At 48.4% G+C, this 13,539-nt stretch overlaps 1 protein-coding gene across 1 annotated transcript; it reads left to right on the top strand.

Annotated features, from left to right (window-relative positions):
* The first annotated feature begins 45 nt into the window (after positions 1–45).
* LOC146712265 (eukaryotic translation initiation factor 4E type 2-like) lies at positions 46–7,739 on the top strand. Its single transcript, XM_085452044.1, has 7 exons — positions 46–219; positions 813–894; positions 1,479–1,613; positions 1,798–1,902; positions 3,090–3,242; positions 4,225–4,361; positions 7,520–7,739. Exons 1-7 carry the CDS (start codon positions 203–205, stop codon positions 7,557–7,559), a joined length of 669 nt encoding a protein of 222 aa, XP_085308170.1. The 5' UTR covers positions 46–202; the 3' UTR covers positions 7,560–7,739.
* Positions 7,740–13,539: the final 5,800 nt, after the last annotated feature.

The following is a 13,539-nucleotide window of genomic DNA, read 5'->3' as shown; positions in this document are numbered from 1 at the left end:
TGAAAGGGCGATTAGTGACAGCTATTATATTTGTCCCTTCGCGCCTTCCGTCCACTGTTCCGCCGTAAGCATGCGCATTGACAGAAGCCGTCACCGCAGTCCAGTGTGTTGAGTAGAAGCCGAGTAGGGACAATAGATTAAAAATAGAAAAGTACAGGTGATACAGGCGGAGATAAGGAGCAGAACGAGAGACGGAGGAGAGATGGATCAGTTGGAGCGGTAAGGCTCACCTTTGACCCGGAAATAACTGCAGATAACGCTCGAGCACGTAGAGCTAGCATCCAGTGTGATTCATTCAAACTTTATTTAAACAGACTGCGTGAAATAAGAGTTAGCCGTTAACAACAGCGTTTTTATCCAGGCAGTCGGGGTCTAAACTTTATTGACACAGCCTCCCTGAACAGTCCGTTTGTTTCGGAGCGTGAGACGGTCGCGTGCGCTGTTGTGTACAAGTGAGAGGACCTGTGGAGGTGTGACGTCAGCGCAGGGCTCCGTCTTTTAAATGGAGTTTAGGAAGGACGTGAGATAAAGGGGCGACTTCACCTGTGAGTAGTGACGGTGCGGTGTGTCGAATCTTTCCAGCCAATGGTTTCGGGCGCACGAAGCCCCGTTTGACAGCTCACTGCTGCCATCTGCTGGTCGTTCGGTGTACAGCGGCCCTGCTGTGGTAACACATGCAGGCTACATATCAGTGGAAAAGCAAACGTAAAGATGACTCAAGCATTTTAGCTGCTCGTCCACCATAAACCATGGGCACGTCCCTCAGGTGACACCTGGGATTACCTGCTGAGTACTTCCTGTTTGTCTTTCAGTCCCCAAGATGACAACGCACAGGAGACAGATTGTCACGTTGACAATGCCGATGGAAACAACAACAACAACAACCGGCGCAAGGTAACCTGTTCCTCTGTTTTACCTGGTTACCTGTTCACGCCGTGCTCGTGTCTGCAGCCACGTTATGTTATCCCAGGTGGAAGTCTCGCTGAGACACGTGGCGTTAGAGGACAGACAACAGTTGTGTTTGTGGATATATGACTGACTGTAATTATGCATGAAATCATCACATCTCTGTAGGATTAAACTGTTTGAACATTATAAGTGCTTCATAAAAACAATGTCACGTGACTTTGCTGACAGGCAGCTAAAAGTGTTGTTTAATGTTCCTGTTGGAACTTTTGTATCGCCGCATAAATAAGAGTCATAAAACTCAGCACTTACTTTTAAATGTTTACTCTTCGGCCGCCCCACTTTATCCTCTGCTGTGCTATGAATCCTGGGATATGATGTGCCAACCCACATCATAACCCATCCTTGAAATCTGAGGGAAAGGACGACGCATTTGCAGCAGCCTTCGTCACGTCACTGTGACGTAATCGGCCCTCTGAAGGACAGCCTTGAGTTTAGACACTCTTAAAACCCTCAGACTGTGAGGGCCTGATTGGTCAGCAGCTGTGATGTGTGTGTTTTGTAACCTGCAGACGGTGTGTCCAGGTGCAGGTGAGCACCCCCTGCAGTATAACTACACCTTCTGGTACAGCAGGAGGACCCCGAGTCGTCCCGCCAGCTCTCTGAGCTACGAGCAGAACATACGACAGATCGGCACCGTGGCCTCGGTACGTATGGACAGCTTTCTGTGAGGACACGCCTCCTCTGAGACCACACCCCGTCAGCTTTACTGATAGTTTCAGTCTGACACGATTTTATTTCTTCTCTCTCTGATTCAGTCACATGATCAGTCTGACCGGATCAGTAAGTCTGTGCGATCGATCGTTCTGATAGCCAATAATGTGTGTTCAGGTGGAGCAGTTCTGGAGGTTTTACAGTCATCTGGTGAGGCCAGGTGACCTGAGCGGGCACAGCGACTTCCACCTGTTCAAGGAGGGCATCAAACCCATGTGGGAGGTAACTAAGTACCCAGTACTCCTGCAGTACTCCTGCAGTACTCGTGTAGGACAGATTTGTGCTGCTCAAATGAAAGTACAACAATAAAATCATCATAGACACACAACACATGCAGGGCTGCAGTGACATCACCACGAACCAGACACGCCTGTGTGAGGCCACACCCACACCAAGAAAGTACTAATGAAGGAAGCATCAATGAATTCTTAGTGAAGTGCTGATGAAGATGAGGGGTATCCATCCGTCTTCCTTCACTGGGGGGCAGGTCACGGGGCAGCAGCCTGAGCAGAGCGTGCCAGACCTCCCTCCTGCTGGCCTCCTCCCGGAGAACACGACAAGCGCACCTTGCCCAGGAGGCTCAGCTCTCTCTTCACCACCGTGGACCGGTGCAGCATCACTGCAGCCGCTCCAGTGCGCGCTGGAGGACACCACCTGATGAAACCAACAGAACCAATCTGCACGAAAGCCAGAGACGAGATTCTTGGCTGCGCCTGTAAATTCTGTACATGAAGATTCTGAACAGAATCGGTGAGAGTACCATGTCCCACCAGGAACTAGTCCTACCTACTGACGGCTCTGCGGACCAAGTTCTTGCAATGGTTGCTTAAGGATTAAATGGCCCGTAGTACGGCGATGGGCCCCTGTCCCTTTCCCTGGCTGTGCCCAGCCACATCCTGGCCCTGGTAACCCCAGGCAGGGGGAACTGTTTCCTGGGTGATCTTCTCATGGAGGTTTTTTAATAACTCTTTGTCTGGTCCCTAAACCCATGTCCAGAAAGGTAGCGCTTCACAGACGAGCGGTCCCACAGCTGTACACAAAAGGCTAAAAGTAACATGAACGTTAGGTCATAGTCAATACAACAGATTAAATAAAACACGTGAAAATAAACAATACATAATAATTCAACTAAGAATTCTTAACAGAAAAGCTGTTTTAACAGAAAAGTATTAACTGCTCATCAGTGTACTCGAGTACTGCAGGAGTAATCCTGGAGATGTACTCATGCGCTAAAGGAGTACTGATACTGCAGCAATCCCGTACCGCCCCCTGCTGTGCTGCTCGTACCAGTTGTCCCAGATAACTTCCTGCAGTGATGTTAGAGCTGTGTGGTCACATGACTGATGCACTCAAACTCCCCCCTGTGTCTCCTACCTGTGTCACCTGTTGTGTCTGTCTCACCTGTGCAGGACGAGTCTAACCGCAGTGGGGGGAAGTGGATCATCCGGCTGCGTAAGGGTCTGGCGAGTCGGTTCTGGGAGAACATCATCCTGGCCATGCTGGGCGAGCAGTTCATGGTGGGAGAGGAGATCTGTGGGGCTGTGGTCTCCATACGCTTCCAGGTAACCACACAACCACTGCAGCACTGTGTTACTGCAGGGCTGCTGCTCTGAGTCGGAATGAGGCAGAGCGGAGACCTTCTCTACCAGAGATCAGGGCTCAAACTGGGATTCGGTGCTGTCGAAGTAAAACACAATAGAACTGTGTTACTAAAGTGCAGCTAGTGATGACTGTGGAAGTCTGTGGAGTCAAGCAGAGAGAGGACTTCTGTGATTGTTACCAGGGTTACCCAGTGCTGGTGTGCTGGTCCCCTTTTTTTAATAAGAATGAAACTACACTGAGCGTCATGCTCAGTGCTGAATTCCACTTTCAGAGCTCAGGGACCTCCCACGACATCTTTCAAAGTAAAAGTATTTCCAGTCTGGATCATGTGATCTGATCAGTGGGTAGCGTGGGTTCAGCTGGACGGGTGGGGTCTTGTTTGGCCTCAGTGTGTCCTGTATGGAAGACTGTGGCAGCAATGTTGTCGAGCTGTGTTCACAGACCAAATCAGTGAGTCCGATATATGAGCGCTGGAAGTGAGCTCAGAGGAGAGCTGCTGCTCCTCCACTGACAGGAGTCTGCTCCTTTAGCCTGAGCTTAAAATTAGACGGTCTGTCTCCCAAATCCAAACTGGTTCCCCGAGTTGTGCTCTGATGCATCCATCGGAGTATGTGTGTAAATATTAGATAGGAAAAAGGACTTGTGTGGATGGGCGAACCCGGCACGCTGTGCTCAGAGTAGGAAAGTGATATAGGAGAACCAGTCCATTCACCATTTCCTGTCAGAGGCCATAAGAAGATCATTTGTAACCTTCACTAAAGCTGTTGCTGTGCTGAGCTCTGAAACCTGACTGAAACTCTTCAATAAGCCTCTGCAGATGATCTGTTAGCTGTTGGCCTATAATTAGCTAAGATTAGCTGGGTTTAAACAAGCTTGAAGGCCTGTGGTACGTTTATGATAGCATCTGACCTCTGACCTGTCTGTAACCCGTCTGTCTGTCAGGAGGACATCCTGTCGATCTGGAACAGGACGTCCAACGACCAGACGACGACATCCAGAATCAGAGACACTTTGAGACGAGTCCTGAACCTTCCAGCTAACACCATCATGGAGTACAAGACCCACAACGACAGCCTCAGGTACTACCACTGTGCTACTACTGTTACTGCTGCTAACACTGTGCTGTCAGGTTGGTTGATGCTTTGAGTGTATTCATATGAACCTGACGGTGATCAAAGTCACCTGTCTCAGCTCTAAACCATCTGTACTTAACCCTTTAAAACCAGTTAGAGCGGCACGCTCCGTTTTGCCTAACCATTTTTAAATCCCGGTAGAACCGGAACCGTGTAAGCTAGCGCAATAATTTTTTTTGCATATGAAACCAGAGGAGTTGTACTTACATCTGATGCCATCAGCTTGTCCTCGGTCACAGTTCCCTTCCACATATAGCTTTGCAAAAACTGCATAAAAAGCACTTGCAGCAACAAAAACATAATATCCCAGAAACACGCTTTGCCGATCCGATCAGCTGTTCGTAACACTTCCCACGTTAGAATAGACGTCAGCATGAGCTATCGCATGTCCGCCATTACCTGCCCGAAACCGGAAGTGACTTCATTTTCTCAGAAAATGAAGTTTTTTACTTGTAGGCCTTTACCGATGTTTTTAAAAGTCATGTTTGACTTCATGCTTTTCTGAATAGTTGCTGGGATGCTTAGGACTCAAATCGCGCTGCTTTAAATGGTTTATTTTGACGCACCTGCTGTTTTCTCTGCAAATTTGCATCATAGGATTGGTTTTAGTTTTTTCTGCAGTATATAAAAATTGCTGTATCTCAAAAATAAAACTATGAAGACACAAAATAAATTCCCTGTGGTGGGAAACTGTTTGTGCAACTTTTTTGGATTTACAGTTTTGAGGGATAAACCTCTTAAATTTCTCTATTTAGAAATATATGTTAAAAAAATAAAAACGATTTTCAAATTTTTTGTACTTTATTGCAGTGGTCCCCAACCGTTTTTGCGCCACGGACCGGTTTATGCCCAACAATATTTTCACAGACTGGCTTTTAAGGTGTCAACAAAATAAAACTAGTACCGGTACCGAAAAAAATAAGATTTATTCATAACACATGTGAAAAGATTCGATCCCTATACAACAGTTGCAAGAGCTTGGTTCGCATTGCCGGCAATAAGTCGGACTCGTTCCCGGTGGGTGATGGGCTCCGCCAGGGCTGCCCTTTGTCTCCGGTTCTGTTCATAATTTTTATGGACAGGATTTCTAGGCGCAGCCAAGTGGCGGAGGGCTTTCGCTTTGGTGGCCTCAGAATCTCATCTCTGATTTTTGCAGATGATGTGGTTCTGTTGGCTTCATCGGGTGAAGGCCTCCAGCTCGCACTGGAACGGTTCGCAGCCGAGTGTGAAGCAGCGGGAATGAGGATCAGCACCTCCAAATCTGAGGCCATGGTTCTCAGCCGGAAAAGGGTGGAGTGCCCACTCCGGGTCGGGGATGAGTTCCTGCCCCAAGTGGAGGAGTTCAAGTATCTCGGGGTCTTGTTCTCGAGTGATGGGAGAAGGGAGCAGCGTAAATAAGCTTCCTCCGAAAGGTGGCTGGCCTCTCCCTTAGAGATGGGGTGAGAAGTTCGGCCCTCCAGGAGGGGCTCAGAGTGGAGCAGCTGCTGCTCCACATCGAAAGGAGCCAGCTGAGGTGGTTCGGGCATCTGACAAGGATGCCTCCTGGGTGAGGTGTTCCAGGCATGTCCCACCGGGAGGAGGCCCCCAGGACACGCTGGAGAGATTATATCTCTCGGCTGGCCTGGGAACGCCTTGGTATTCCCCCGGATAAGCTGGAGGAGGTGGCTGGGGAGAGGGAGGTCTGGGCCTCTTTGCTTAGGCTGCTGCCCCCGCGACCCGGCCTCGGATAAAGCGGATGAAGATGGATGTGAAAAGACCAGGAAAACCGAGTTAACGATAAAAACGATAAAAACGATAAAAACGATAACAAAATAACGCTGAAAACCGATTAAAAACCCTGAAAACCATACATTTCACACCTGAGCCTCAACTCTCGCGGCCCGGTACCAAACGACTCACGGACCGGCACCGGTCCGAGGCCCGGGGGTTGGGGACCGCTGGTTTATTGCACTTTTTTGCAATTTATGTAGTTACTATGGACTTAATGCTAAAATATGGGCTATAACAGTTGTATTGATGTATAGCAACTTGAAATGCTTCCAAAAACTGCTCCACAGCATGTAAAAATATCTCGTTCTTAGTTCTATGGCAGGTCTAAAGGGTTCATGATCCTCTAAACAGGGTTTGTCCTCTGTTGATGTTTGGGACATGAGGTGGAGCCACTTTTCATCTAATGAAAGGAAATCAGGACATTTGTTTTCTTTAGGTCAAAGTTGAGATCAAATGTACGTGTTCTCCCTGTCCTCCCTGTCCTCCCTGTAAACCCTCTGTTACCCCTCTGTTACCCCTCTGTTACCCCTCTGTCCACTCTGTAAACCCACTGTTACCCCTCTGTCCTCCCTGTAAACCCACTGTTACCCCTCTGTCCTCCCTGTAAACCCACTGTTACCCCTCTGTCCACTCTGTAAACCCACTGTTACCCCTCTGTCCTCTCTGTAAACCCACTGTTACCCCTCTGTCCACTCTGTAAACCCACTGTTACCCCTCTGTCCTCCCTGTAAACCCACTGTTACCCCTCTGTCCTCCCTGTAAACCCACTGTTACCCCTCTGTCCACTCTGTAAACCCACTGTTACCCCTCTGTCCACTCTGTAAACCCACTGTTACCCCTCTGTCCACTCTGTAAACCCACTGTTACCCCTCTGTCCACTCTGTAAAGCCACTGTAAACACTCAAGCGTGTTTAGAGAGCAGGAGGATTGCAGCAGATGGTAAATGGCTTGTATTTGTATAGCGCTTTATGTAGTCCCTAAGGACCTCAAAGCGCTTTACACTACATGCAGTCATCCACACACTGGTGATGGCAGCTACATTGTAGCCAAAGCTGCCCTGGGGCGCACTGACAGAGGCGAGGCTGCCGGACACTGGCGCCACCGGGCCCTCTGACCACCACCAGTAGGCAACGGGTGAAGTGTCTTGCTCAAAGACACAACAAACCGTCAACCTTCCGATTACAGGACGAACTGAACTCTTGAGCAACGATTGCCCAGATGACACTAATTCTGTGTTTAAACTAACAGCTGTGCTTGTCACTGCTGACTGGTGAAATGCATTGTGGGAAACGATCCTGATAAAGCAGTGAGACCTCTTCTGTCTTTGGTTTCAGGGACAACTCGAGCTTCAGGAACACCAAGATCTCTGTCTGAGGTCACCGGGGTCAGCCCAATGGCCCTCTGACCAATCAGGAACTGCCGTGGTGTTACTCTGCTCTCTCATTGGCCAGAGGATGGCCACATGGACCAATAAACTGACTGAACTGGACTGACGGTGTTAGTTTGTATCTCTGAAGTTTGTGCTGGTGTAAATAAAACTGAGTCTTCTTTAAACTCTGAGTGTGACTCTTTAATCCCAGCTGGCACCTCCGGGTCCCAGAGCAGTATAAAGACCTGTCCCAGGATATTCCAGGATGGTAGCTGAGACTAATCTGGGTCTATTCCAGGCTGCAGTCCAGCAGGGAGCTGAGCAGATGGACTTGATCCAGGCCGGGATTAGCAGATCGGAGGTACCATCATCGGTACCTGATCCAGCTCACCTGTCTGATCGCATGATTCACCTCCCCTGCTGCTCCTTACACAGGAAGACGCCCTCTTACCACAGGCTGTGACACTACAGCGAGGTGCTGACATCATCAGCAGGAAGTGAAGACGTGACAACAACACAGGTGGATGCAAAGTTCCTCTCTCTCCACTGTAAGTGAATGTAGCTCGACCATGATTCTCTCTCTCCACTGTGAGTGGATGTAGCTCGACCATGATTCTCTCTCTCCACTGTAAGTGGATGTAGCTCGACCATTATTCTCTCTCTCTCCACTGTAAGTGAATGTAGATCGACCATGAATCTCTCTCTCTCTCTCTCTCTCTCTCTCTCCACTGTAAGTGAATGTAGATCGACCATGAATCTCTCTCTCTCTCTCTCTCTCTCTCCACTGTAAGTGGATGTAACTCGACCATGATTCTCTCTCTCTCCACTGTAAGTGGATGTAGCTCGACCATGATTCTCTCTCTCTCCACTGTAAGTGGATGTAGCTCGACCATTATTCTCTCTCTCTCCACTGTAAGTGAATGTAGATCGACCATGAATCTCTCTCTCTCTCTCTCTCTCTCTCTCTCTCTCTCCACTGTAAGTGGATGTAACTCGACCATGATTCTCTCTCTCTCTCTCCACTGTAAGTGGATGTAACTCGACCATGAATCTCTCTCTCTCTCTCTCTCTCTCTCTCTCTCTCTCTCTCTCCACTGTAAGTGGATGTAACTCGACCATGAATCTCTCTCTCTCTCTCCACTGTAAGTGAATGTAGCTCGACCATGATTCTCTCTCTCTCCACTGTAAGTGGATGTAGCTCGACCATGATTCTCTCTCTCTCCACTGTAAGTGGATGTAGATCGACCATGATTCTCTCTCTCTCCACTGTAAGTGGATGTAGCTCGACCATGATTCTCTCTCTCTCTCTCTCTCTCTCCACTGTAAGTGGATGTAACTCGACCATGATTCTCTCTCTCTCTCTCCACTGTAAGTGAATGTAGCTCGACCATGATTCTTTCTCTCTCTCTCCACTGTAAGTGGATGTAGCTCGACCATGATTCTCTCTCTCTCTCCACTGTAAGTGGATCTAGCTCGACCATGATTCTCTCTCTCTCCACTGTAAGTGGATGTAGCTCGACCATGATTCTCTCTCTCTCTCCACTGTAAGTGGATGTAGCTCGACCATGATTCTCTCTCTCTCTCCACTGTAAGTGAATGTAGCTCGACCATGATTCTCTCTCTCTCCACTGTAAGTGGATGTAGCTCGACCATGATTCTCTCTCTCTCCACTGTAAGTGGATGTAGCTCGACCATGATTCTCTCTCTCTCTCTCTCTCCCCACTGTAAGTGGATGTAGCTCGACCATGATTCTCTCTCTCTCTCTCTCTCTCTCTCTCTCTCTCCCCACTGTAAGTGGATGTAACTCGACCATGATTCTCTCTCTCTCTCTCTCTCTCTCTCTCTCTCTCTCTCTCCCCCCACTGAGTGGATGTAGCTCGACCATGATTCTCTCTCTCTCCACTGTAAGTGGATGTAGCTCGACCATGATTCTCTCTCTCTCCACTGTAAGTGGATGTAGCTCGACCATGATTCTCTCTCTCTCCACTGTAAGTGAATGTAGCTCGACCATGATTCTCTCTCTCTCTCCACTGTAAGTGAATGTAGCTCGACCATGATTCTCTCTCTCTCCACTGTAAGTGGATGTAGCTCGACCATGATTCTCTCTCTCTCTCTCTCCCCACTGTAAGTGGATGTAGCTCGACCATGATTCTCTCTCTCTCCACTGTAAGTGGATGTAGCTCGACCATGATTCTCTCTCTCTCCACTGTAAGTGGATGTAGCTCGACCATGATTCTCTCTCTCTCCACTGTAAGTGGATGTAGCTCAACCATGATTCTCTCTCTCTCCACTGTAAGTGGATGTAGCTCGACCATGATTCTCTCTCTCTCCACTGTAAGTGGATGTAGCTCGACCATGATTCTCTCTCTCTCTCTCTCTCTCTCTCTCTCTCCCCACTGTAAGTGGATGTAACTCGACCATGATTCTCTCTCTCTCTCTCTCTCTCTCTCTCTCTCTCTCTCTCTCTCTCTCTCTCCCCCCACTGAGTGGATGTAGCTCGACCATGATTCTCTCTCTCTCCACTGTAAGTGGATGTAGCTCGACCATGATTCTCTCTCTCTCCACTGTAAGTGGATGTAGCTCGACCATGATTCTCTCTCTCTCCACTGTAAGTGGATGTAGCTCGACCATGATTCTCTCTCTCTCTCCACTGTAAGTGGATGTAGCTCGACCATGATTCTCTCTCTCTCCACTGTAAGTGGATGTAGCTCAACCATGATTCTCTCTCTCTCCACTGTAAGTGGATGTAGCTCGACCATGATTCTCTCTCTCTCTCTCCCCACTGTAAGTGGATGTAGCTCGACCATGATTCTCTCTCTCTCTCTCTCTCTCTCTCTCTCTCTCCACTGTAAGTGAATGTAGATCGACCATGAATCTCTCTCTCTCTCTCTCTCTCTCTCTCTCTCTCCACTGTAAGTGGATGTAACTCGACCATGATTCTCTCTCTCTCCACTGTAAGTGGATGTAGCTCGACCATGATTCTCTCTCTCTCCACTGTAAGTGGATGTAGCTCGACCATTATTCTCTCTCTCTCCACTGTAAGTGAATGTAGATCGACCATGAATCTCTCTCTCTCTCTCTCTCTCTCTCTCTCTCTCTCTCTCCACTGTAAGTGGATGTAACTCGACCATGATTCTCTCTCTCTCTCTCCACTGTAAGTGGATGTAACTCGACCATGAATCTCTCTCTCTCTCTCTCTCTCTCTCTCTCTCTCTCCACTGTAAGTGGATGTAGCTCGACCATGATTCTCTCTCTCTCCACTGTAAGTGGATGTAGCTCGACCATGATTCTCTCTCTCTCCACTGTAAGTGGATGTAGATCGACCATGATTCTCTCTCTCTCCACTGTAAGTGGATGTAGCTCGACCATGATTCTCTCTCTCTCTCTCTCTCTCTCCACTGTAAGTGGATGTAACTCGACCATGATTCTCTCTCTCTCTCTCTCTCCCCACTGTAAGTGGATGTAGCTCGACCATGATTCTCTCTCTCTCTCTCTCTCTCTCTCTCTCTCTCTCTCTCTCTCTCCCCACTGTAAGTGGATGTAACTCGACCATGATTCTCTCTCTCTCTCTCTCTCTCTCTCTCTCTCTCTCTCTCTCCCCCCCCACTGAGTGGATGTAGCTCGACCATGATTCTCTCTCTCTCCACTGTAAGTGGATGTAGCTCGACCATGATTCTCTCTCTCTCCACTGTAAGTGGATGTAGCTCGACCATGATTCTCTCTCTCTCTCTCTCTCCCCACTGTAAGTGGATGTAGCTCGACCATGATTCTCTCTCTCTCTCTCTCTCTCTCTCTCTCTCTCTCTCCCCACTGTAAGTGGATGTAACTCGACCATGATTCTCTCTCTCTCTCTCTCTCTCTCTCTCTCTCTCTCTCTCTCTCCCCCCACTGAGTGGATGTAGCTCGACCATGATTCTCTCTCTCTCCACTGTAAGTGGATGTAGCTCGACCATGATTCTCTCTCTCTCCACTGTAAGTGGATGTAGCTCGACCATGATTCTCTCTCTCTCTCCACTGTAAGTGAATGTAGCTCGACCATGATTCTCTCTCTCTCCACTGTAAGTGGATGTAGCTCGACCATGATTCTCTCTCTCTCCACTGTAAGTGGATGTAGCTCGACCATGATTCTCTCTCTCTCCACTGTAAGTGAATGTAGCTCGACCATGATTCTCTCTCTCTCTCCACTGTAAGTGAATGTAGATCGACCATGAATCTCTCTCTCTCTCTCTCTCTCTCTCTCTCTCTCTCTCTCTCCACTGTAAGTGGATGTAACTCGACCATGATTCTCTCTCTCTCCACTGTAAGTGGATGTAGCTCGACCATGATTCTCTCTCTCTCCACTGTAAGTGGATGTAGCTCGACCATTATTCTCTCTCTCTCCACTGTAAGTGAATGTAGATCGACCATGAATCTCTCTCTCTCTCTCTCTCTCTCTCTCTCTCTCTCCACTGTAAGTGGATGTAACTCGACCATGATTCTCTCTCTCTCTCTCCACTGTAAGTGGATGTAACTCGACCATGAATCTCTCTCTCTCTCTCTCTCTCTCTCTCTCTCTCTCTCTCCACTGTAAGTGGATGTAACTCGACCATGAATCTCTCTCTCTCTCTCCACTGTAAGTGAATGTAGCTCGACCATGATTCTCTCTCTCTCCACTGTAAGTGGATGTAGCTCGACCATGATTCTCTCTCTCTCCACTGTAAGTGGATGTAGCTCGACCATGATTCTCTCTCTCTCTCCACTGTAAGTGGATGTAGCTCGACCATGATTCTCTCTCTCTCTCCACTGTAAGTGAATGTAGCTCGACCATGATTCTCTCTCTCTCTCCACTGTAAGTGGATGTAGCTCGACCATGATTCTCTCTCTCTCTCCACTGTAAGTGGATGTAGCTCGACCATGATTCTCTCTCTCTCCACTGTAAGTGGATGTAGCTCGACCATGATTCTCTCTCTCTCTCTCTCTCCCCACTGTAAGTGGATGTAGCTCGACCATGATTCTCTCTCTCTCTCTCTCTCTCTCTCTCTCTCTCCCCACTGTAAGTGGATGTAACTCGACCATGATTCTCTCTCTCTCTCTCTCTCTCTCTCTCTCTCTCTCTCTCTCTCCCCCCACTGAGTGGATGTAGCTCGACCATGATTCTCTCTCTCTCCACTGTAAGTGGATGTAGCTCGACCATGATTCTCTCTCTCTCCACTGTAAGTGGATGTAGCTCGACCATGATTCTCTCTCTCTCCACTGTAAGTGAATGTAGCTCGACCATGATTCTCTCTCTCTCTCCACTGTAAGTGAATGTAGCTCGACCATGATTCTCTCTCTCTCCACTGTAAGTGGATGTAGCTCGACCATGATTCTCTCTCTCTCCACTGTAAGTGGATGTAGCTCGACCATGATTCTCTCTCTCTCCACTGTAAGTGGATGTAGCTCAACCATGATTCTCTCTCTCTCCACTGTAAGTGGATGTAGCTCGACCATGATTCTCTCTCTCTCTCTCTCCCCACTGTAAGTGGATGTAGCTCGACCATGATTCTCTCTCTCTCCACTGTAAGTGGATGTAGCTCGACCATGATTCTCTCTCTCTCCACTGTAAGTGGATGTAGCTCGACCATGATTCTCTCTCTCTCCACTGTAAGTGGATGTAGCTTAACCATGATTCTCTCTCTCTCCACTGTAAGTGGATGTAGCTCGACCATGATTCTCTCTCTCTCTCTCTCCCCACTGTAAGTGGATGTAGCTCGACCATGATTCTCTCTCTCTCTCTCTCTCTCTCTCTCTCTCTCTCTCTCCCCACTGTAAGTGGATGTAACTCGACCATGATTCTCTCTCTCTCTCTCTCTCTCTCTCTCTCTCTCTCTCTCTCTCTCTCCCCCCACTGAGTGGATGTAGCTCGACCATGATTCTCTCTCTCTCCACTGTAAGTGGATGTAGCTCGACCATGATTCTCTCTCTCTCCACTGTAAGTGGATGTAGCTCGACCATGATTCTCTCTCT

Source organism: Copadichromis virginalis, linkage group LG3 (genome assembly GCF_057382275.1).
Source record: "Copadichromis virginalis isolate Kocher_CV1m ecotype Utaka linkage group LG3, C_Virginalis_male_GT1.1, whole genome shotgun sequence".
In the NCBI taxonomy this organism is placed as follows: Eukaryota; Metazoa; Chordata; class Actinopteri; order Cichliformes; family Cichlidae; genus Copadichromis; species Copadichromis virginalis.
Note: the sequence above shows the minus strand (reverse complement) of the source record. Positions and strands in the feature narration are given on the sequence as shown.